Source organism: Drosophila serrata, unplaced genomic scaffold (genome assembly GCF_035046125.1).
Source record: "Drosophila serrata isolate PLE 108 unplaced genomic scaffold, ASM3504612v1 contig_276, whole genome shotgun sequence".
In the NCBI taxonomy this organism is placed as follows: Eukaryota; Metazoa; Arthropoda; class Insecta; order Diptera; family Drosophilidae; genus Drosophila; species Drosophila serrata.
Window position 1 is genome coordinate 5,062,584 of NW_028257174.1, and position 25,897 is coordinate 5,088,480.

Consider the following 25,897-nt stretch of genomic DNA (forward strand, 5'->3'; position numbering starts at 1 on the left):
TATTATACATAAAGAAAACTATATATATTTAAAATGTGAAAATTGTCCATGTATGCTTGTTCGCACTTAACCACTTTCAAACACGATTAAAACAACTGCTGGTTGGAGTTTTTAAGTTTATGCATTTATTATTATAATATATGGTGGGTTCGATTCTAAAATCGATCCCTCAAAATGAATTCTATGACACATTCGGTTATACAAATGGATTTTTGTTTTTTAAGTTGTTTGTTTTTGTATATATAATTTTTTTCAGCTTTCGTTTTGTGTTTTTGTTTTTTTTATATAACTTTCGATTAACTAAGGGGAAAGACATGCGACGACATGAAATGGACATCGTATATAAGATGGCCATATAAATGTATATGTAGGAATATATATACTCGTATATGTAGATATAGGTTTTTAAGTAAATTGTCTGCCAATTTGCGTATCTATATGCTGTATATATGTATGTATATATATATATATATGTATGTATATGTGGGAAGTCATATCCTTTTAAAGTCGAAACACAAAGTGAAGACGAGAGTTAGTAGCAAGTATAAAAAATATCCTTATTCTCCTCCTTATCCGCTTCCGTATTTTGCTCAAATATATAAAATCCTCGATCCTTAGTCCACAACCTCAACCTGGCCAGCAGTATGCGTGTGTGTGTGTGTGTGTCTGTGTATTAATCTGTTTTTCTCAGTTTATTTTATTTTTTAGGTGGAAACAGGAAGCGGCAACAAGAGCCGAAATTCTCATTGCTCTAACTGCGATAAACTCTCATTTACTTTGGTATCACCAAAGATGGCTCGGGGTATGCTCGTCTCTAAATATATATAAATGTATCTAATTGTGTTTACAAAAATATATATGTATATATATTTATATATAGTAGATGTAATGTTTTCTGAAGTTTGAACAACGGTTTTCTCTCAAGACTTGTGAATTTTCAATGTTTTTTCTTCTTATTTTTGGGATGTGTTGTTAGTATGCACCGAAAAAAAATTATGGGAATATTTTTGTATATATATTTTATATTGTATACGTATTTCTTGTAAATGGATATGTTTTTTTTCACTTTTTACTGACTTTACTTTAATGTTTTATTGTTGCTAGTTGTGTGGGTTTTTCATATTGTTTGTTTTTTTTCCTTATGTTTTGGAATGAATCAAAATCAGAGCTCGCTCTGAATCAAAATTGAAGAGTACAAAAAAAGAAGGCAGACTCAAGACTTAGAAACGGCATTATAGAATATTATTATAGAATAAAAAGAGTGTTAGTTTATATCAATAGCTTATGGTAGCTAAACGCACCGTGTACCGAGTGGGATATTCTCAACTGGACTTGAATGGGCTTATATAGAAAAGTATATAAAAAAAAATAAATTCCTACTTAACTAAAGTACAAAATTTGAAACAAAAAAAATATTTATGTATGCAGAATAGCATAGAATGCGAATTATCTTCACCGAATTTTTTCTCCTTTAAGGCTAAGGGTTAAGTAGTTTGAGTTATTACTATTACAACTATTTCATATTTCATATTTCATATTTTGTAGTTTGTATTTTGTGGTTCAATTGTGGTTTATGCTTTCGATCTTGCAATGTTTAAATGTATATATATTTAAAATATTGTATTGTTTTTTCGCCTCTATCTCTCTTTTTCTTTCACACTTTGCTCTCTTGTATCTGGTTTCTTTATATATTTTTTGTTTGTTAAATTTTATTTTAAATATCACGGCATTCAGCTGAGGTCTCTCTGATCTGATCTATTTTCTTATGCTTATATATCTCTTTTTTTCAACATGATTTTTTTATTGCATTGGCATTTCACATTCTAGTTTTTGTTTTTAGGGGGTGTGTGTGTGTGTTTTGTAATGTAAAAGGATTAAAAAAAATATATATAATAATAAAAATGGCCGACTATTTGGACTACTTTGGAAAACAAGCTAAATTAAGCTAGGATAGCTCGGCGGCAACCCAGATACAGATACGAATACGAAGACGAGGACGCGAACGAGAACGAGGACGATGTAGATGTAGAGGGAAACAGATAGCACCAAAAACGAAAGGAATCAGGGATTCTACAGCTCCTCGGCGGACCGCGGACTAAAGAGCTGAGTGCAGATGCGTCGCAGCTGGAGCTGGCCACCAATTAGGCCCGCCCGTTGCATTAACTCTCACAAATTCCGGCGTCCCAACCGAATCTCTGCTCTATCCCGCTGCCGCAACCGTCCTCTCTCCTCCTCATCCTCATCCTCATCATCATCGCCGTCGCCATCGCCGTCATCATCATCTCCATCCAGATCCACATCCACCTCGAAGGGCTGACGATTGGCCGAAGCCAGTCCTGCAGTTGCAGTACCAGCACTCTCGCTAAAGTGCATCAAATTGGTGTCCATCAAGACTCCGCCTCCGCCGCTGCCACCGTTGGTCAGGCTCAGTGGTGGTGATGACTGCGACGGTGGTCCCTCCAGTGACAGCCGGCTGTTGGTGCTGATGCTGCTCATGCTTAGTTGATCATCAAACACATCGATGTTCACCACCGTCGAAAGTTCACCGAATGACTGCCGTATTGGATAATCTGTGGCCACATCCGTTGCCTCCAATTTCTGTGACTTGTTGTTCATCATTAGCATTGGGTTGGTCGAGGTTGTTGCATTCGGAATCGCAGTGTTGCCTTTGGTTGGAATTATATTGTTGTTGATGTTGTTGTTGTTGTTGTGCGCAGCCAGGCCATCCAATTGATCCTTGGTGAAATAGTTGCCTAAGATTAAAAAAGAGGAGAGAAAATAAATTAATTCTTGCTAAAGAAAGTGATTTTCCAGCATAATAAATCAACATATAATGTGAAGGAGTCATTTCCGACCCTATAAATCATATATATTCTTGATCAGTATTAAAAGCCCAGTCAATCTATCCATCTCAGGTGGAAACAAATATTTTACCAATTTAAATAAAAAAAAAGAAAATGAATGTAACCCCTTAAAATTTTCAATTGATATACATTTTAATTTTTTAATTTTAAATTGACTATGCAGTTTTATTAACATATTAAAAACTAGCACAGAACAGCTTTCCGATTTTAAATTGGTGTTTGTTGGCCCAAATAAAAATAATTGCATAATTAATAATTATTTTTATACCTTTTAGGGTATTTTCATTTTAGTCAGAAGCTTGTAAGGCAGTGAAAGAGTCATTTCCGAAAAGCGATGGGAGTAGGATATGCATTTAAAACTTAAATGTAGCTTAAATAACTATAAAATAAAAAATAATAACAAAAGAACAGAAAAACATAAGTATTTTTCAAATAAAAGATTAAAAATCATTTAAATTTTAAATAAAATAAAAGACAATACTTTAGCAATGCAAATTTAAACATTAAAAGCCTATTAAATGATTTAAATTAAAATTAACTAATTTCCTGAATAAAATATGAATATGCCTCTATTTCTCTGACTCCCACTCGCTCCCACTCTCTGTGCCTCTCCCTCTTTGTGCATCTCTAGAGACACCCCTTACACTCTATATGGCTCTGCCTCACTCTGGTACCTCTTGCTCTCCCGCTCTCATATTCTCTGTTCTCTTGCCTCGCAGCCTATAAATAGCGGGCTCTGCCGCCTTGCGCACCTCATTCCGTCGGTGGCGTCTCCAGTGTTAACATCTAGAGTGATAGTGATAGTGCCTGCCCTTCGAGCCGAAAAATATGACGTGGCCTATGGACAACATTTGGATGATCAGGATGAAGCTTGCCTTGAAGGCACCGGAAGTGATTTACACACTCGGATCAATTGAGCAATGACGAAAACGGATAGCCACGTGTCCTCCACTGGGGTAAGTCTTTACCATGACACATCATATTATTAACATAGATATTAGTTAAGTGATTAGGTTTAAAATTAAACTCTGCTGCTAGCTATGCATTTATGTTCCCATTAATTCCCTTATTTCCGTAGATCCCATTCTTAAATTTTAATTTAAAGTAATGTATCAACAGCATAACTTAACTCTAAATAATACACATATAGTGATTTCTTAGCCTTACAATAATTTTAAAACTAACCCAGACCTTGCGACATATTTTGCTATATAATTATACCTTTCAGGGTTTTATAATTTCAGCCAGAAGCTGAAAAGTCAGAGAAGGAGTCATTTCCGACCCTATAAATCATATATTTTCTTGATCAGCATCAACAGCCGAGTCGATCTAGCTATCTTATGAAGAAAAATAAAATTTTAACATTTTTTCGAAATTATTTAAGGGGTTACATCCTTAAAATTGTCAAAAATTTCATCAAAAATTCAAATTGTTTTACCTTTGAAATTGAGTATGCAGATTTATTAATCTTATAACAACTAGCACAAAACAGCTTTCCAAATTAAAATTAATGCATTTTTGGGTGAGTTATGAAATTTTTAAACTTTGATTGGTAAACAAATTTTCATATAAAAATATAGATAAAGATTGGTTTAAAAATTGTATTATAATTCCAGTCAGAAGCATAAAATTAAGTGAAGAAATTATTTCCGACCCTACAAATCATATATATTATTGATCAGCATTAACAGGCAAATCTTTCTAGCTATCTCCGGCCAAAAAAATTTTTTTTTAGAAATCTTCCATTTTTTGCAAAAAAGGAAAGGCGTTGAAACTTTCCAAAATTGACCAAAAATTTTAAATTTGTTTAAATTTGAAACTAAGTATGCAGATTTACTAAACTAAAAATAACTAACATAGGACAGGCTTCCGATTTAAAATTAATGCATTTGTGGCTTAGCTATGAGACTTTAAAACTTATAAAAATAATTGCATAAGTTTATACCTATTTTTATACCTTTTCGGGTATTTTCATTTTAGTCAGAAGCTTGTAAAGCAGTGAGTTATGCATTTTTATACCCTCTTTTATTTTTATAGAACTTCCATTTCAGTTTTATGAAAATCGGAATACTACAATATATAATATATGTAACTGCCATAGAAACGGTTGTTAAATGTAGATGATCAGTAAGTATCTTTCAAGATTTAATAACTATGATCATTAAGTATCTATGACCAGTAAGTATGTATGATTAGTTACTAACTTTGAACACTAATAAACAATGACTTGCAACTTTTGTAACACAACACGTATCTAAAACTTGGTCGGCAGCAGTCACTTCGTTCCGGGGATGTTAGAACGAGTTGGGAATCATATGCACAGATGTGCGGAATTTGTTTTGGAGCACATTTAAGAGCAAGCTATTTGAACGAAACTATGGAGTTTTTCTTCTATATAATTTTACTGGTAAATAAATCGGAGCATGCCGAATCGGTGGACTATATATACATATATATAGTTGCCATAGGAACAATCGGACGATTTATAGAACTATGATCAGAAAGTTTCTAAGAACATTAAGTTTCTCTGAACAGTAAGTATCTATGACCAGCAAGTAACTATGACCAGTGAGTAACTCTGATCAGTAATTAACTCTGAACAGTAAGTATCTCTAATCAGAAGTATCTTTCAACAGTAAGTCTCTATATAAAGTAACTTTGACCAGGAAGTATCAATGCAAATTAAGTAACTCTGAATACTTATTAACTATGATCAGTAGGTTACCTTCGACACTAATTAACTTTGAATACTAATAAACAATGACTTGCAACTTTTGTAACACAACACGTATCTAAGACTTGGACGGCAGCAGTCACTTCGTTCCGGGGATGTTAGAACGAGTTGGGAATCATATGCACAGATGTGCGCCATTTGTTTTGAAACACATTTAAGAGCAAGCTATTTGAACGAAACTATGGAACTTCACTTCTATATAATTTTACTAGTAAATAAATCGGAGCATGCCGAATCGGTGGACTATATATATACATATATATAGCTGCCATAGGAACAATCGGACGATTTATAGAATTATGATCAGTAATTAACTATGACCAGTAATTAACTACAATCAGTATGTTTCTATGAACATTAAGTTACTCTGAACAGTAAGTATCTATGACCAGCAAGTAACTTTGACCAGTGAGTAACTCTGATCAGTAATTAATTCTGAACAGTAAGTATCTCTAATCAGAAGTATCTTTGAACAGTAAGTCTCTATATAAAGTAACTTTGACCAGGAAGTATCAATGCAAATTAAGTAACTCTGAACACTTATTAACTATGATCTGTAATTAACTTTGATCAGCAGGTTACTTTGGACACTAATCAACTTTGAACACTAATAAACAATGACTTGCAACTTTTGTAACACAACACGTATCTAAGACTTGGTCGGCAGCAGTCACTTCGTTCCGGGGATGTTAGAACGAGTTGGGAATCATATGCACAGATGTGCGCCATTTGTTTTGAAACACATTTAAGAGCAAGCTATTTGAATGAAACTATGGAGTTTTTCTTCTATATAATTTTACTGGTAAATAAATTGGAGCATGCCGAATCGGTGGACTATATACACATATATATAGTTGCCATAGGAACAATCGGACGATTTATAAAACTATGATCAGAAAGTTTCTCTGAACAGTAAGTATCTATGACCAGCAAGTAACTATGACCAGTGAGTAACTCTGATCAGTAATTAACTCTGAACAGTAAGTATCTCTAATCAGAAGTATCTTTCAACAGTAAGTCTCTTTAGAAAGTTATTTTGACAAGGAAGTATCAATGCAAATTAAGTAACTCTGAACACTTATTAACTATAATCAGTAATTAACTATGGACACTAACTTTATACACTAATAAACAATGACTTGCAACTTTTGTAACAACACATTTCTGAGACTTGGCCGGCAGCAGTCACTTCGTTCCGGGGATGTCAGAACCAGTTGGGAATCATATGCACAGGTGTGCGAGATTTCTTTTGGAACAAATTGAAATGCAAGCTACGAAACTATGGAGTTATTCTTCTATATAATTATACTAGTATATATATTTGAGCATGCCGAATCGGTTGACTAAATATATACATATATATAGCTTGAAAAGGAACAATCGGACGATTTATAGAACAAATATAATAACTTTTATAGTTAGTTATCAACATATCTTAATCTAATTTGAGACATTCATCCTTAATTATTATAGAATTTTGATATTAGTTTTTTAAAATCAGACTACAATATCCTATAGCTGCCATAGGAACGATCGAAAAAATAAGAAAAAAAATTATAATTTTACCAGTTTTCAACAGATTTTTATCAAATTTAATTTCGGTTTCCCGAAGTTGGTTTCCTCTACTTTTTATCATCTTTAAATTAACAAAAATTGAAACCATTGTAGGTGTTTCTGAAGATGATATGTGTAGCCCCCAACGAAATACCATATATCTTGTTGTTTTTAACTAAAATTGCATTTATTTAATCATACATCATTTAATTAAATTAAATTTTAGTGTTTAGCGATTTCCCTCATTTGTCTCCTTGCCTTTTTTTCTCATTTCTCAAACGTTAATTAAATCATAAATACTGCGAGTTAGATTACATTTTTATACGATATTTTTTTATATACAGAAAACAAATTGGATTCCATTCTCTCTATCTCTCTTTCTTTTACTTTTTACAATTATTGAAAAAAAAGAATAAAAATATTTGTAAGTTCCTACAAGAGACCGTTTTTTATATTATAAAAAAATTCAATAAATAAACAAGCATAAAAACGAAAAAGATACATGTGGAAAAAAACTTGAACGATTTACAGGGAAAACTTAACGAAAGCAAAGCCTAGAAACGAGTTGAAACAAGTTGTGACATTTGGACAGTTTAGTAATCGATACTTAATCGATATTGAATCGATTCTTTTTAGTTGTAGTTGTAGTTTTTTTTTAGTTGTTTTGAATTGCTTGCAAAAATCACACGCAGTTTGGATATTCAGGCAGGAGAAACTCTGATATTTAGCTTCTCCCGCAGTGGTTATTTCTTTTTATTACTATTATTTTAAATTGAATTGAACGCCCATATGGGGCTGCACACTACCATTATCTTTTTATATTTTTTAAAACGCAATTAAGTGGTTTTCCAACTGAATGTCCTGTATGTATGCGTGTGTGTGTGTGCTGATTGAATTTTACAAATTTTTTACCATTTCTAGCGCCTTTTTTTATGTACAATTTTGGAGAGCATTAATTTATTCTCGTGTCTGTGTAATATAAATATATATCTTTATATCTATATATAATGTGTATATATAGAGTGTATAATTTATAGAAACGTATAGCTAACAATATATAACTTTGCACTTAAAAGTTTGGTTAGTATTTAAATTTGTTTTTTGTGTGGTTTTTCCTCATTTTTAAGTTTTAATGTTTTTTGTTTTGGTTTTTTTCGCGGTTTTGTTTTGTTTTTTGTCGTTTTCATTTTGTTTTTCTTCAGTTTAAATTATGCATTAAAACTAGAATTTCTTTTTGTTACTTTCTGTTCTTTTCGATAAATCACAATTATTAATTAATATTATAATTATATTAATTTTTTTGCAGTGTTTTTTGTGTGTTTTATGGTTTTTTGTATGGTTTTCTTTTGCTTTTTTGCTTTTGCTTTTGCTTTTCGTGGTTACTGCTGAGAAATGAATTAAGCTAGAATCTGTCGTGGTTGTCTGTCTGTTCCTGGCGGGTCCTTCACACCAAACTATATATATGAATATGAATCTTCTGCTGCTTCTCCTCCTCTTCTCTGGTTTCTCTCAGTGTTTGCTGCTCTCCTACTTTGCCTGCTGCCGCTGCGGAACCTGCTCCTGCTCCTGTTCCTGCTCCACTATGGGCTTGGGTTGGGGGGAATCGGACCCAGGGCTTCGTCCTGCCTGGTCTACTGGCTCACCCGGCACTCCTGGCTCTCCCATCTCTGCTGGCTGTTCTGGAGACAATGGGACATGGTCCAACGACGACTGCTGAAGCGCATGGGCACTGGGTGCACTGCCGCCGGTGGATTGTGCCACCCGATTGGCGGCATACAGATGCCACAGCACCACGAGGCTAAAGACGCACAGCAAACAAATCGCTAATTCTTATCTCTTGCGTCGCTTTGTCTTCTTCTTTGTGGCACTCGGCGGGCTGGTCACGCCCACCGAGGTGACGCCACCACTGCCGCCAACACCGACTCCACCTCCTTCGGCATTGGTCAGGCTCGAGGAGGCAGCATTGCCACCGGAACTAGCACCCAAGCCGGAGCCAATAGCTCCGCCAGAGGCACTGCTCGAAGGCAAACCAAGGCCCAGGCCTGTGGTATCCGGATGTAGCGTCGTCTCCACGCTACTCTCCTCCGCCGAGGATGTGGACGACGAGGTGGCCGCCTCTATGGCCGCAATTAGATTAATCTTGTGCTCCAGCTTCTTGGTCTTGAGCTTGTGCGGCGCGGCACTGCTGGCGGATGAGGATTGCTGGCCGTAGGTCAGATTGTCATCGGATGTGGTGGCCGGCACGGGCCCCTCGCTGTCCGTTGTAACAGCCAGGGCCGCACCACTGCTGCCAAAATGCAGCAGATCCTCGGGCAGTGATTGCTCCGGCTCCTCAAGCTGCCCCAGTTCCAGCTCCAGCTCTAGATCCTTTTCCCGCTCGTCATCATCACCCGAGAGGGTTTTGGCCAGCTTTTGCATCTCCACTTGGGAATCGCACATGCTGATGCTGATCAGCGGACGCAGTTCCTCATCATCTGGCTCCCTTTCGCGATCCCGCTGCTGCTGCTGCAACTGGAGTTGCTTCAGTCGTTTGTGCTTCTTGCTCAGCTTCTTGGCGGGTCCCTCCATGATGACAATTTCCTCGGAACCCGACGAGTTGTTCGATGTGGAGGTGGACTTTTGCAGGGATGACAATGAAATCGCTTCCAGGGGTATGTAGCTCTGTTCCTCTGGCTCCGGTTCTGGTTCCTCTGGTTCTGGCTCTGGTTCGGTTACCAGCAGCTCCGTCTCGGTCTCCCGGAGCCGCTCCTGCTCGTTCTCATAGTGCAGGGAACCGCAGAGCGCCAGGATCAGGTTCTGTTCGGTAAAGCCCCGCGGTGGTGGCGATATCCGCCTCGGAATAGCGGCATTCTCCTGCAACGGACTCTCGAAATTAATGAGACTTAGCTGCGTTGGCTCCGCATCCCTCTTCGACGACGACTCCGCCACCTCCTTGACTTCAAGTGGCTCCAGGGCTGGCAGTGGGGGCAGCTCTTCAAGTGGCTTCAGGCCGCTGAGAAAGTCTTCGAAGTTGTCCTTCACCGAGGAGGAGCGGGAAGTTGTTCCAGTCGGCTTTGGCTCCTCTTTCGGGGGCGTAACCAATCCTGGGAGCAATTTCTCATCTCGCTTCTTCTCCGGACTCGACTTGCCGGCTGCCTTGCCCAGACTGGGATAGTCCTGGACAGCAGCAGAGAGCTGCTTGGGGGTTGGTGCGACCTCCGTGACAATCTTCCAAGGACTGGGAATCGGAGGAGTTGGTTTCGAGATGGATACAGGTGCTGCTGCTGGTGCTGGTTCCTCCACCACTTTTACCACATAGCTCGTGGGTGGAGGAGTAACCGATGAGGACTTCTCCGAGAGTTTTTCCTTTTCGGAAAGCTTTGCCTTTTCCAGCGGCTTCTCCTTTTCGAGTGTCTTTTCCTTCTCGAGAGATTTGTCGCTTGGTTTCTCCTTCTCTGTGGCTTTTACCTTCTCACCGGGTTTTAATTTCTCCAAGGGTTTCTCCCTCTCCGAAGGTTTCTCTCTCTCTAAAGGTTTCTCCCTCTCTACAGGTTTCTCCTTCTCTATAGGTTTCTCCTTCTCTGGGGATTTCTCCTTGACCAGCTCCGGTTTCTCTTTCTGTTGAGTGAACTTCTCCTTCGCGTCCTTCATCTCCTTCTTTCCGTTGTCCACGGGTGCTACAGTTTTGATTTCTTCCTTAACAGGAGCTTCGCTCTTTTTTCTGAGCGCCTCCTTTGCCTCCTGACTCTTGGTTTCAGCACCCTTCTTGTCCAGATTCGGATTCTCCTTTGGCTTCTTGCCCCCTGTCTCTGGTTTTGCCTTTTTGGAACTCTCGTTCACCTTCTTCTTGGTATCATCAGAGGACGCCTCTTCTGTTTTGGGTGGCAATTTAACCGTAACTACAGGTTCCTCGGAAGTGAAAATGTCCACTGGCTGGACACTCTGCGTCGGCTTTAAAATCTTTTCTGGCTCCGGATTCCTTGGCTTCTCTTTTGTGTTCAGTGTTCGAGTAGGTTTTCCTACAGGCAGCTCTTGAACTTGAGGCTTCTCCTGCTTCTTGTTTAGCTTCACCTCTAGCTGCTCCTGCTCCTCGTCATCCTGCTGCTGCTCCTCCTCCTCCGGCTCCTCCTCGTCTTCTGCATTTGTAGTACACGTCTCCACATGCAGGCTCAAGCCCTGGGCACTGGCACTGCTCACCATTACGGCGGCAATGCTTCGCTTGTTGGCCAGCAAGCTATCAGCATGATCTGATTCCAGATCGGAGTCCAGCACCTGCTCTGGTTCTACCTCCAGTTCTGGTTCTGGCTCTGGCTCTGGCTCTGGCTCCGGCTCTGGACTCTTGCGCTTCTCCACTATAATCGCTCTCTCGGTGACTTTCCCGCTGGCTTTTGGCTGCTTGTTGTTGCCACCCTTGGTCTTCTTCGAGGATGATTTGCCACTGGCTATGGCTGGAGCACTCTCGTCCTCGGAGGTGCAACTTCCGCTCTTCTGGCTGGCAGTTTTATTGTTGTTGTTGCCCTTTGGCTTGTTGAGATGCGATAACTCGGCGAATTTCTGGGCTTGAGCTGCATCTTCGGCAGCGGCCAGAGATCGCAGAGACTTTTGCTGCTGTTGTTGCTGCTGCTGCTGTTGCTGCTGGTGTTGCTGCTGCTGCTGCGCCTTGTGCGATTGCTTCTGCGACTTTTGCTTCTCCTTCTGGACCAACACCTCGTCCACTTCCTTGGCAATCACAGGAACAATTAGCTTATTGGCCAGCACCACCGGCGGCTGACAGTTGGCAGCCTGCTCTGGGTTATCATCCCGATTGCGTTGGAGCAACTTTTGACGTTCAGTGGGATCATTGCAAAAAATGGCCACCACTGGACGGAAGAGAGCCTCGTCACAGTTCTCATGGATGACGGTATCCTCGGCAGCCAGCTGACCCACCACCTCGTCCAGCATATCCGTTTGCAGTTCACCGGAAATCCCCGCATTGAGATCGGTGACCGTTCCCAAGGGATTCACCATTTTCTCTACACGCGAATAGCTGCAAATATTGGGCAAAACGGAGGCCAGAGCGGAAATCGTTGATGATCCAGAGTCCATGTGCTGCGTTGCCTCCTCCGTATCCTCCGAATCGTCCAGCTCGTTAAGGCTCTCGTGCTCGGCGAGGGCATCGTAATAGCAGGCATTATCACAGGTCGAGGCGGTGGCTGTGGGTGCCGTCGTCGTCGCTGCCTCCAAGGAAGCCAGCGGCGAGGAAGTCAAGCCTGCAGCAGTGGCAGCACCAGCACCACCAGCAGCAGCAGGATCTCCGCATGAAGGAGCCTGGTGATCTGCTTCGAAGATAGAGGCGAAGGCGGACGGGTCAACAAACGGTGGGCGGTCACGGTGGACACGGAACACAGAGCGGAGAATAAACGAGAAATAGAAGAAGAAGAGAAAACAAATTATGAGAAAAGCGCATTTGTTTTTTTTTACATTTCTTTCATCTTTGGTTCGTACAGGAAACAAAAAACAAAAAGCCAAAAGCGAATTTTTTGGATCTTGATTTGGATCTTGATTTGGATCTTGATTCGAAAATGTTTAATTTGCATTTGATTTTTGTTTGTCTTTTGTTTTTATTGTTTTTTCTTTCTCTCTCTCTGTAGCTTCTGTTTTTATTTTATTTTTTAAATATTATAATTATACAACAAAAAAAAACTAAGTTCTTTAGCAGTTGATCGATTGAAAAGGAAGCGGAAAACACTCAAAACAATTAAAAGAAAAATTCGAACGTGGAACAGAAAATAAATAAATAAACTTTGTAAAAACGAAAACGATATTTTTTAAAACTCTTTTACGTTTTTTTAGTGTGAAATAAATTAACGAAAAGAAATTAAAGTTAAGAAAATAGCGTGACAAGACACGATGTTTTTTATTTTGATTTCTATTATATTGGAATTATTCTTTTTTGTTTGGGAAATAAACATAAGAAACTGGAGAATTTGTATATTTGTGAATATCGTTATCGAAATTTGAATGGCTTTGGCTTTTTATTAGAAGATTCATGTAGATTAATGTGCTCTTTCCTCTCAATCGTTCTCTCTCTCTCGCTCTATCTTTCTCTCCCGCTCTTGTTCTCTCTCCCATCTCACTCGCCCTCAGTCACTCAACAAAGGCTATCTCACTCGCACGTGCAATGATACTTTTTTCGCAGAAGAATTGGTTTTGATTTTTTTGGTAAATTAAAAGTTGATGAAACAAATCACAAGAGACAGGGGACAAACAAGGAAAGAACCCGTAGAAGGAGAGCCTTGCAGAAGAATAGGGAAAGGATTAAGCGAATGGAGCGTTGCCAGGCATCAATAAATTGATAATCCTTACGCCAAGCAAGTGTGGTGAAAAGGATGCAAGCGTCTGGTGAATTAGATTAGGGGATGGTGAGCAGTGTAAGCCGTAAGGACAAACCAGGCTATAGATCAAGATCAATTAGATAAACCCGATGAAATTCCTAAGATAATGTTGAAAAAGCGAGCTGTGGTATTAAGGGAGAATTCAATTTCGGGGGAGCTTCGTAAGGGTTATTTTCTTTCATTATTTCTTGTTAAGAAGGATATTTGCTGTGTCAAAAATGTAGTTAGCTTAAATTTAGTTGCAATAAAATAGAAATATATCACAATTTATTGGGCTGGACAAAAAACACCAAAGAAAATTTTGTTGTTAAGTTATTGCTTAAGCGATGTATTTCGGCTATGAAAAAAAATCAAGGAAGAAAAGTTCAACAACAACAACTGAAAGTTCAAAAACACCAACACACCAGGCTTTACACCACAAAAAAAAAAACACGCACACACACACGGAGTGGGGAAAGTGAAATGGTAGAGAAATGGAGTTATGAAAGAGTCATGCAAAAGTGAAAGTGAGAGGAGGGAAATTGATGGATATTACATCATCATCATCATCATAAGTATCATTATCATATTTCATCATTATCATTATCAACAACCAACAACCAATGCCAATTTCGTGGTGTTTCATTATCAACATTAAAATATAACCTTTTCATTCTTTTCACCAAAAATATTTGGAATTAAACATTTTCGTTTCGAAAGCGTTCGAACTTAAACAACATAAGAAATATATATTGTATGTATTTGTATTGTATGTATGTGTGTTTCCAAAACAAAAACAAAAAAATTTAACATAAAGTAAAATAAAAAGGAATCAAAATAATAGATAAAACAATACACAAATGTCTTAAAGATAGTAAACAATTTATAAAAAAATAGAAGAGAATTGTGAAGACATCGAAGAAACCGGCTAACCAAAGACCTTATAATAACAATATGAGTAACGCCAGATTCATTTTTGGACTGGCTTTAAGCGATGTATCTAGAAATTTAAGAGTTTTAAGCTCTAAAGTTTGCTAGATGTATGGTCGTTATGCATGTTATTATTATAAGGCGTATGAGCTAACAACTCTTTGCTGGGGTCTTTCAGTTGGGCACAGATCCATCCGCCACCAAACAAGATCCTAGCTCCACATGACCCCAGCCAGAGAATATTATCGCCGGCGGCTAGCTAGCATTCAAATGGTCTTGCACAACATGCGATATTAAGGAGCTCGGATTGGATTTACTATGGATCACCACTTACCCGTTGTCTCACGCCGTGCAGCAGCTGTCGAGGGTGATTCACGCATGGCATCCGCTAGATCCTCCTTGAGACGAGTGTCCCCATGCCCGTAGTCCGAATCCAAGTGGCCATGTCGGAAGCGATCCATCAACTTGGGACTCTGCTCTATGCTGCCTATTATTCATAATGATATATATTGGTTAAGTCTTCAATTCCGAATCTATTTCATTTGCTTTCACTTACTGTACGATCCCGATTCGATGAGCACTGGCACGCCGGATCCACTGCGACCGGTCATAGCCGACGAGCCCCCGATGCCAGCTGCTCCCACCGAAGTGGCGGCACTTAAAGGCATATTCAACGGACTGGATCGATCCTTGGCTCCACCCACGCCCAGCGCACCTGGTCCCAATGCTGAGGCATTAGCTGCCGTCGAGGGCAAAGTGGTGGTTGAAGTCTTGGTGACGCCAATCTCCACTGCCTCGGCATCCACATGGTTTAGATTGGAACTAAGGAAACATAATTTTATATAGATCCTGATAATTATATTAAAGCCATATTCCTTACCCGCTGGGCGTATTATAGTTCTTAAAGACGAACTGCGGCCCCATCCACAAACGGCGATGGGGACCCGCGTGCGTTATGATCTCCACCTGGGCCAGCCAGCTCTCGGCCCGCTCGTCCGGCTCGTCGAATTGATGGGCGCTGTCCAGCAGCAGACTGGCATGGCGGTCCTTGATCAGCCAATTGTCCAGCCCCAGCGGTGGTATGATTTCTTGAGATCCATCCTTGCGTCGCCCCAGATTCCACTGGGCACGTGCCTCCACCTCCAGCTCGATGGGCGTGTCATCACATATCTTCTCTTTGGCAACATCTGTAATGGAAAAATTAATGTCAGCTAAAGATTAGGACGAAGATATGGTGATGCACTCACTTGAGGCTAGCTTCGTATCCAGATCATACTGGATAAGCGCCCCGTGGCCGGCCATTACGAAGAGCGAGTCGACCGCCTTGCGCTGGACGCGATGCGGCTGCTCTCGTGTCGCCATCGGTGGCTCCAGTAGCCAAGATCTCGACTTGGCAAAGATGGAGCATACGCTCAGCGGCTTGCCGCTGTCATCCGACAGCGAGGACAGACGCTGTCGCTGCCGTTGGCTGCTGCTGCCGCCACCGCCAACTCCTCCATGAACGCCCGAATTTATTCCACCGCCCATGCTGCCGACGCCACCGCCTCCACCTCCTCCAACGCCCGATCCTAAGCCCGCTGATCCTGGCGGTGATCCCAATGTGAAGGGCTGTCGCAGCTGAGCCAATGGCTGCACCACCGCCGGCCGTGGATACGGCGGCAATGTGGGATTATGGTACGGCTGCAGTGACTGCACGAATGTCGTGCTCTCCGAGTGCGAAATCGGTGAGCTGGAGCGACCATCCGCTCCCAAGCCGGCGCTCCTATGGAACCTGGACAGCTTGTTCACCACATGCAGCGAGGTGTGCGTACGCACGCCCATGGCGCCGCCGTAGGGTGTTATGGGGAAGACGTGGGTAGTGCCACGCAGCGTGGAGACGGCCACCCAACGCGAGTCCAGCGAGAAGGCAATGTGCTGCACTTTGGCGCTGGTATCACCGCGATGCAGCACATACAGATGATGTACGGCGGCCAGGCTGGGACCCACCGGATGCGGTTGGATGCGGAACACATGGAAATCATGGCCACGCCGATCGGCAGTGAGCAGCAGCATGCCCGAGCTGTCAAACTCCATGGCCACCAGTGCCTCGCTATGGGCCAGAAAGTGTGCGACAATCGGATCACCGGCCGCCTGTGAGCCGCCCGTTGAGCTCAGAGGTGTGCCCGACGTGGGGCTATAATCCTTCACCGGATGCTGTACGGAAGAGTACCCATTAAAGATCAAATAGTGGCTTCAGTTGGCTGGAAATCATGGAAACTCACCTTCACATCGATGATGGTAACAACGCCCGACTGCTTGGCATCCGGGCCGCCGCTGGCCGAATCGAAGCTGCTACTCTTAGAGCTGGCGCCGCTGCCGGCTGTGGTACCAGTCAATCCGGCGGCCACCTGCTCGCCCAGTTCGCGCAGCCCTTTGCCAAGGGACTTGGCCGCATTGAGCACTGTTGCCGTATAGCTGGGCACGCCCTCGCCGTCACACCCGCCGCCGCTGCGCTTGGAGTGCAACAGCTTGTGCTCCGCGTATGCCAGCCAGCGTGGACCAAGCGCAATGGGATTAGGATTAATCCTGCAAGCAGGAACCACAACAAATAAGTATTTCTCTTTGAAAATCACCAAGATTAAAACTCACCCCGGACTGGGATAGCAGGTGGTAATGGTTAGACGGTCCTCCAGTGTCCTGGCATCGAAGACGGCTATCCGTTCGTGGAACGTAATGACCACCGCCGATCTGTTCGCCTGGATGTCCAGCACGGCGTTCTTGAACTTGATCGTCTTGACCTGGACACCAGTTTTCAGGGACAGAAAGTTCACGGCACTGAATTGAGCGGATGCCGAAACGGCACCACTGCCGCCACCTCCAATGCCGCCGGAGCCACCGACTGTGTTGATTCCGCCGCCGCCGCCCATGCCCATTCCGGAATTGCCAGCAAGGAGACCACTGGCCGCTGCACTGCCACCATCGACAAGAGCCACCAGGGGACGCTTCTCTGCGAAGGCATCGACGGGCTCATCTGCCCGGCCGTTTTCGTCCAGAGCTGCTGCCGTCGCCGGTGTGGGTAAGACTCGCAGGGCAGTGACGACACCGTGACGCCACGATAGCACCTCCACGGCTTCACCGTTCGCGGGTATGGCCCAAACCTGGACGCCCAGTCCGTAGCCGAGGATCAGAAGCAGCGGTGGTGCCGCATTTCCCTCTAGCTCCCAGTCGTCGCCGAAACGTGGATCGCTGACATCCGCACATGTCTCGAATCGGGCCCAGGTGATGGTGTCCTTGGGATCCTGAACCGGCTGATTGGCCAAGGTCACATCGTTGATGAAACCAATGGCCGAGTCCAGAATGGAGCGATCCGACACGGTCTGCGGCGGCACAATGGCGGGCAGCGTACCCGTTCTCGAGCCAGAACCGGAGACATGACCGTGATTGGAACCGGAACCCGATCCGGAGACGGAAGAGCCCTGTCCAAGGCCGGAACCGACCACGCCGGTGGGATGGCGGCGTGGAGAGTCCGCGGACATGATACGGCGGCGGTTGCTGGGCGGTTAGCTCCTGAATCGCTCCTCTCTAGCTGCTACCACAGCTGCTGCCAATGATGCAGTGCCTCCACACTGGAGGACAGGGGGGCTGGCAGTGGGTGTGTGTTTGTGTATATAGGGGGGGGGAAGGAGGTTGTTTGGCAGTCTTGCTCCCGCTCTTATTTCGCTCACTGTTCTGGCTCTCCCGGAGACACTGCGTCTGGGATCGAATCTGTCGCCTCTTTTTCTCCGCTTTCGCCGCTCTTTCGCTCTGTTGTCAACTGCAAATAGAAAGCAAAAGAGAGTAAATAAACAAATAGATCTATCACTAACACATGCACTGTTACAAAACGTTCTCTCTTTTGGGGTGAACCCTGATTAGAAGAAATTCTGTATATGGCAGAATTTATTTGATACTTATAAACAATGCTCCAAGGCTCTTATTACGTCGAAGTTCGAACCCCCTTTAAAGTGCTTGCACAAAAGAAATACAGTGTGTCTAGTCATTTTTAATATCTTGACAAAACAAAGAAAAAAACAGTCAGAACGAACATGGTGAAATATAAACTATGAGGTCATAATATGGAACCTGCGTTTAACATCATATGATGAAAATAAAATGAAATAACCAATACAACCAATTTCAAAAGCTTTTTTTAGGAAATACATATATCCAGTGATGCCAACTGTGATTTGAGATCCCCAAAGGTTCACCCTAATGCGCACATTTCATAGTTTCTTTTGGTCATTCCATTTCGTTCCGTTTTGTTTTCCCTTTGTCTCAATCAAACTGCTTTAATCTTTGCACGGAGCCACCCCCCACTGCCCTGCCCCTGCCCCAACACCACCCTCCCCCTCGATCTCATTACTTCTCTTACCAATTTATTAGCGAATTCCGTGTATTTCCAGCTTTGCATTACTTTCTCGGTTGTGCCCCTGTTTCTTTTGTCAATTTCAGTTTCATGGGGCGTAAATTAAGTGCAATAAAACAACAACAGTCGCAACGAATAATGGTTACAAATGTAACGTAACAATCTACGCAAAACTAAAACAATATTTGTTGATGTTTTTCACTTTTTGTATTGAAAACACAAAGGTAAACGAAAAACAAGCTCTAAGCAACAACAAAAAACCTCATAGTCACGCAGATATCATCAGACCATTTGTTTTTGCATTAGCTTCTTGTTTTCGCCTTCTTTATGTGGTTGATGTTCGCCAGCAGCGAACAAGGGGCACAGCGGAATGCAATATGCAAAAAAAAAAAACAAAGTGGCTAGCAATCAGTTTTTCTTTGCTTCTGCAAATAAGCGTTTAAGCCATCTTCTTCGTCCTCTTGAAAGGAAAGGAAGGCTAAAGCAACAGTTGGTCAGTAATAAAAAAAAAATACATACACACATATGTATGTACATATGTACATACTTGTTTCTATTTTCCCCATTGGAGATACACAACCTTAATGATAGAATGACTGCCTCTATTATTCATTCTTAAGTCAAAAAAAAAAAACTTTAATAATGATTAATATTAAAATGAACTGAAAAACAAGAAAGAAAATTAATTTCATACATACAAATGTATATAACTTTGCAATTTAATTATAGGTTTGTATCGGAAATCATTCATAACTAAGCTTGAAATAAATGCATTCTTTGAATCGATATTTATTTATATTTTTATATGACAATTTGTTCTACAAATCAAAATTTAAAAAACTCATAACTAAGCCAAAAAGGCATTAATTTTGATTCGGAAAGCTGCCCTAAGTTCGATTTTATTAGGTTAATAAATCTGCATACTCAATTTAAAATAAAAAAAACATTCAATTTTTTCGAATTTTTTAAATATTAAACCCCTTTTCCTTACAAGAAAAAAAAATGAAAAAACTTTGAAAATTTTTTTGTTCTCCCAGAGATGGCTAGAAAGATTCGCCTGTTGATGCTGATCAAGAATATATATGATTTATATGGTCGGAAATGATTCCTTCACTGAGTTTTAAGCTTTTGACTAAAATTATAATCCCCTGATAGGGTATAATAAACTATTAAACAGTTACAGAGAAAAATAAAACTGAATAATCACTTCAAACAATTTAATAATAATAAAATAACATGAAGTTAAAATTTTATTACAAGAAGAGAAATGAAGCCTGCCTTTTACACACATTTCTATCACATTAACTGTTAATAATTCTAGCCAATTCAGAGAACAACTACTCAATGATTCCCTTAACTTAGATTTTCTGCAAATGCATTTTCCGAAACTTTTCCACGTGTGATGGCAATTGATTATATTTCACCACACAAGTCCCGTTTTCGTATAGATAGAAATGAGGTAATTAACAAGCACGATTATATACACATACTATATGCACATGGAACTGCAATTGGCAGAAGATAAGACACGAAGTCGTGCTGTAAAAGGCGTAATGATTCAATTAAACGCTAGTAAAAATTTGCAATATTCTGGCAAAGAATTTACAAGTGGAAAGAACTCAACTTTACTTGAAAGAACTCAAAATTCCTAAGACATTATTGTTACTTGGGGACGGGGGGTTTAATAATCAGTGGGGCGGGCTTAAAGGTTAAGCCTAAAAACAGTATCACAAAACAGAAGATGGGAAGGGAAGGGGGAGGAGGAGGAGGAAGAGGTGGAAGAGGAGGAGGCATATGCATACGCTGCATTCCTCAATTGGCTTGACACACGCGCAACAAAAACAAAAACAAAAACAAAACCTATAATATCAACAAGCAATGTCACACACACACTCACACCCGCAACAAATACTGGTGCGCAAGCAAGAGCGTTCCATCTTCCGCCCCCTCAGAGCCCCACTTACCCAGTACCAACTGCCTCTCTTTCGCTCTCACCTTATGCGACATCAGTAACGCATTTGTCTTTGTTTAGCAATAGGCAACCCAAATGGCATAAATTCATTTGTGGGAGTGCAACAAGGACAGAAAGGTTGAGAGAAAGAGCCCCAACTCAATGTTAATACAGTTAAAACTTTGTGTATGCGTATTTAACTAAACATTCAAATTATAGGTCATATACATAAACTACTTTAAATAACGCAAGAAATAAGTACACTAGGTGAAGTACACTTAAAGAGTGAATTAAAATGACAATAAATAATATATTAACTTTGCGATATATTCGCTTTAACGAATGGCCACTGTGGGAGCAACTAGCAGCTGGCCTCTCACTGGTTTACACGTACCCTTGACACTCGATCAATTCCAGAACAAGTTCAAATGGGAACTCGGCCAACGCATGAACGAGACGACCAAGCTCAAGTTCGCTGCAATTTCTTTATGCAAGAATGAGGGGGGCAGCGGGAGCAAAAGCATACGTAGATAAAAGAGAGACCCCAAAATAGAGTGCACATGTGTGTGTGTGTGTGTTTGTGTGTGTTTTGTCTGTTGAGTAGTGTGCTGCTTTTTGTTGTTGGGGCTCCCATTGTTTATGCTGGCCATTGCCAAAAGACACTTGACAAAAAAAATCGGATTTTTATTTTGTCCCCATCATTTTCGGCACAACAATAGCTCACACACGAGTTCACACTGCGAACAGGTGTTACTCAAAATACACACACAAAGACAGAGCTTGAGTATCAGACATGCAAAATCAAATAAAATAAAAATCGAAATTAATAAAAATTGTTTCAGGTCGTGATACAGCGTATCGTCGAAACGGATTCTATAAGGCGCAAGTTCATCAACCCACACACAGCTGATTATTCCCGCTTGATTAGGGCCGAATAATTATTTTCTATTGAGACTACCAGATTGAGAAACACTTTCCACATAGTATCAATCACACCCCCCGAAACAAACACACAGCCGCAACTGATAAGACAGTCGCGACCCATCCCCCAACCTCTGACAGTCCTTGGGAGCGAACAAAGGAACCTCGCTTCTCCCCAGCAGCGGATAAAACAAATCTATGTGTCAATAGACCACCAAACGAACGAACCTCTTTGTTGCTGCATACCTAAGATTAACGTAAACTGCAATAAAATGTTCGTACTACATTCTTTTTATGTTTTTCATAATCAAAACATATATTTTAAAAACAGAGAGAGCTTGTAGTCGATTTAAAGTGTAAATTGTTAATAACACAAACAAGGAAAAGCGGGACAAACCTATGGATCTTTATCATTGCTAATTAAGTAGCTTCACAATTCACAATTTATTATAATTGTTTATAATTTTATTTTAATTGTTTAAAAAAAAAAGCATTAATTTTATTTCGGAAAGGTGCCCTATGTTAGTTTTTAGTAGGTTAATAAATCTGCATACTCCATTTAAAATGTAAAAAAATTAAAATTTTTATCAATTTTTTTTTAACGATGTAACCCCTTCTCTTTTTTGAAAAAATTTCGAACATTTTTTGATTCCGCCTGAGATGGCTAGATCGACTCGCCTGTTTCTCCTGATCATGAATATATTTGATTTATAGAGTCGAAAATGACTCCTTCACTGCTTTTTAAGCTTCAGACTAAAATTATAATACCCTGCGAGGGTGTAAAAAATAGAACGTAAATATTACTACAAACAATATTCCTTTTGTAAAATCAAAGTATTGGTTCATTGTGAAGAATTTTTACTGTAGTGCTGACATGGGGGAATGCAATTTTCATTTTTTTGTGTTTTCATTCGGTTCTTGTTTCTGTGTTTCTGCTTATTGTCAATGCCACCCACCGCCGCCTCCCACTCGCCCAAACATTCCCCCGCCCCTCTTACAATCAAGTTGGCAGATTTTTTGGCAAACATTTCTATTAGGTAAATCACAAAGGAGAGGAAGGCAATTGAAAAATGTCACTTTTGATGTGCGTTTTAATTTGTAAATGAAGCGACAATGAAAACACAATATAATTTGTGTCATCCAAATATTTTTTTTGTTTTTTTTTTTTTTGATTACTCGACGGCCGTCGTTGTTATTGCTTTCGCATACATTTTAGAAAACAAAGAGCCAAAACTTGGAGCAATTATCAAAATATGTACAGAAGTCAAAAAGCAAGAGAGAGAGAGAGCTAGAGCGAGACAGGCTGTGAAAGAGAGACCAAAATGAAAACAAAAATCTAACACAGATGCAATAGAATGCACACAAATGCAGTGGCAGCAACTCAGCTGCAACGAAATTTTGTTGTTCTCTCGCACACTTACAGCATCGCACAGTGGTTTAAAATCTAAGAGCTTTAATAAACGCAACTCAAAGGGCAAACAACAAAAATTAATATGAATTTATATTATGTTTTTCTTTAAACATTTTTAAAGGGTTTAAAGTAAATTGCAAGCTCAACAAACACTATTTTCATTATATATGAAGTCCACATAAAACGAATTATAATCACTTTTTCCTTTGCTCATTCCACTGTGTTCACTATCAGTTCGTTCCTTTAGTTTCAGTCCGTTTCCACCGTTTTGTTGTTGCCCGTCTAATGCGCACATACACGTACATATAGATTCCGTTGGCCTGTGTGCGTGAGAAGAGGGGGGCGAGTGAGAAAGAGCAAGCGAGTGTATCTGTGTGATTTTTTTCCCCCTTCATTGTTTGTGTTTTGAAATTATATATTTTTTTCGCGTCACAGGCCAAAACAAAATTTCCACTACTTTTGACATTTAAATAACAGCAAATAACTTTGTTTTAGCTCTCTTGCACTCTCCCTCTTTCTCTCTCAGTCGAGAGTTTCTTTTCCGTTCTTCTGCTCTATTCTTTGGCTCTTTGTTTGCACAATTTACACGTCTGTGATTTCGACAGAGCAACAATAAACAAATAGTTGCATAAATGGAGGTTGTTTTTTGTGTTTTTTTTACCCAAGTTCCATCGTACGATTTCGATTTCGTATATACACGATTTTTAATTTTTTTTGCGCGTCAAACAAAAACAACAGCTAGAAGAAGAAGAACTTACCACTTGCGTTGTTGTTTCTGTTCCGTTGGTTGAATCAGCCAGCAGCTGAAGCACAACAACAGCAACAAATGCCACTCGTTCCTGTCGCTCCTCGCGTTCCGCCTTCTCACTCGTTCCGCAGAGCGCGCGCAAAAACAACAACACAAACAAAAATCATATGTTTTCAGCTGCTGCTCTCTCGCTCTCTTTTTGGCTTTTGTTTTTGTTTTTTACTTTTGCCTTTGTGTTGTTGATTTCCTTTTTGGTGTTGCTTTTGGTGGAGCCTCTCTTTTATTATTATTTGTGTTACTTATATTACTTCTGTTCTGTTTCGTTGCAGGCGGCAGCAGCAGCAACAATCTCAAACTGCGTTTTGCTTTTTCCTCTTATCCTTCTCTTGCCTCTTCCGTTTTCTACTTCTTTTTCCTTTCCGCCTTTGCCACGCCCTCCGATTAGAGTGTTATGGGCTTAATTCTTTGCTTTTCTACGGCTTTGCGAACTCCCTTCTTCAAGTTCAAAAACTTGAGTTTTTGTTTGAAAATTGTCGAGAGAAAAATGATGTCGAAAATCTCTTTTCGCTGCCACTGCCGCCCTATTGCTGGCTCGCTCGCTCGCACACTCGAACGCCAGCACAACGCACGCACACACTCACGCACACACCACCAATACAGACAGACTGCGTCGTACGTTTTATTTTTCTATTTTTCGTTTCGTTTCTTTTCGTTTTTCGTTTACGATTTTTGTTGCTACTGCTGTTGTTATTGTTATTGTTGGTGCTTCACAAAAATTAACTGCGACATTAAATGTGGCCAAGTGATCTCCTTTTTGTTTTTTGTATTTTAATTTGGTTTAACGCCCGTTCAAACTTATGTCGCAACAAACATAAAAAAAATATTGGATCCCAGAGAGACGACGACTGTTTGCTGCCAATGAAAAGTAACAAAAAAAAACTAGTACTAGCTAGGCTGGGTGGCTGGCTAGCGAGCGTTTCGGTTTATTTTTGTGTAATCGTTCAGCGGACACTTAGTATTATTAATTGTTATTATTTTGGTTGCTGCGCTATTTCTGTTTCTGTTTCTGTCTCTCTGTTTTTTCTTTTCTTTTCGCCTATCGATAGTCGACTATCTTTCGATAATTATCTGTTCACAATTTCACAGCTGTTACTTTGACTTCGCCATCGGATTTGCCCTGAAGTCTTGCAATGACGTCATTTTTCATTTACAGAAAAGGTTTAGAGCTCGGCTAAATTAAAAATCAACGAACGGTAGCCACCGTGAAACTTATAAAAAACATCTGGGGATTTCTGTTGGTTTTTTTTATAGTTTGTAAAACAGCAACCCATATAATTTGCCATATTTTCACTAAAGTAATAATATTAATTTTTGATTATGAAAATCCTCTCCTTCCTCCACAAAGCCAAACTCACCCATAAAATCTAGCCTTTAAGCCCATCGTACAAAATTAAAATCTGTATATATTTAATCGAGCGGTAGGCCACAGCAGCCTATGCTCATAATTTGAAGTTAACCTTTAGTTTACTACCAACCGCTAGCTTTATATAAATAAATAAATAATTTTTGATTATAATGTATAAGGGTCTCTTGCCATGGTTGGTGGCCTTGCTGTAAATGGACTGCCTAGCTTTTACAGTAGTTTTCAATTATTTCTTTGATATGCAGGAAAATGCGAAGCAATATTATATTTGTTGTGCCTTTGTAGGTAAATATAATTTTTGTCAGGAGAGGACGATGCGAAGTTAATTTTATTTCTTGACTTCTCTGTAGCTAGACACGAACCAGTTTAAGGCGACATCTACTGGGGTTTTTTCCAACTGAAATCGATTGCCCCGATTATCAAGTAAATCGGACGGTATGACTTATCGATCCATCGATATAAGTCACAGTGTTAGTTAGTGTTACCAGACTATCATCACTTTTATAAACTAGATTCTAAGCAAAAATAAGCTACAATCTGCTAAATAAATATATAAATTGCTAGATTGTTGCTTAACCAGAAACTGAAATAAAAATGTAGTTTTAGTAGTAATTGTAGTTGATTTTTCAGTAGCTGTTTTTTTCT

General features: G+C 40.5%; 1 protein-coding gene and 1 long non-coding RNA gene across 3 annotated transcripts; one reads left to right on the forward strand and one right to left on the reverse strand.

Moving 5' to 3' along the window:
* Window positions 1-102: 102 nt before the first annotated feature.
* rudhira (breast carcinoma-amplified sequence 3 protein rudhira) lies at window positions 103-25,614 on the reverse strand. Of its 2 annotated transcripts, none has more exons than XM_020947210.2 (8): window positions 23,840-25,614; window positions 17,043-18,207; window positions 16,676-16,979; window positions 15,662-16,607; window positions 15,295-15,601; window positions 14,971-15,236; window positions 14,749-14,901; window positions 103-2,753 (listed from the first exon to the last, which is right to left on the reverse strand). In XM_020947210.2, exons 2-8 carry the CDS (start codon window positions 17,927-17,929, stop codon window positions 2,167-2,169), a joined length of 3,450 nt encoding a protein of 1,149 aa, XP_020802869.2. In that variant the 5' UTR covers window positions 17,930-18,207; window positions 23,840-25,614; the 3' UTR covers window positions 103-2,166. The 2 variants fall into 2 exon arrangements, with proteins under 2 accessions (XP_020802869.2, XP_020802867.2); XM_020947208.2 differs by lacking the exon at window positions 103-2,753 and adding an exon at window positions 7,318-12,446.
* LOC147643218 (uncharacterized) lies at window positions 19,767-23,418 on the forward strand. Its single transcript, XR_015272300.1, has 2 exons — window positions 19,767-21,533; window positions 21,592-23,418. It is a non-coding gene; the product is annotated as an uncharacterized LOC147643218 (long non-coding RNA).
* Window positions 25,615-25,897: the final 283 nt, after the last annotated feature.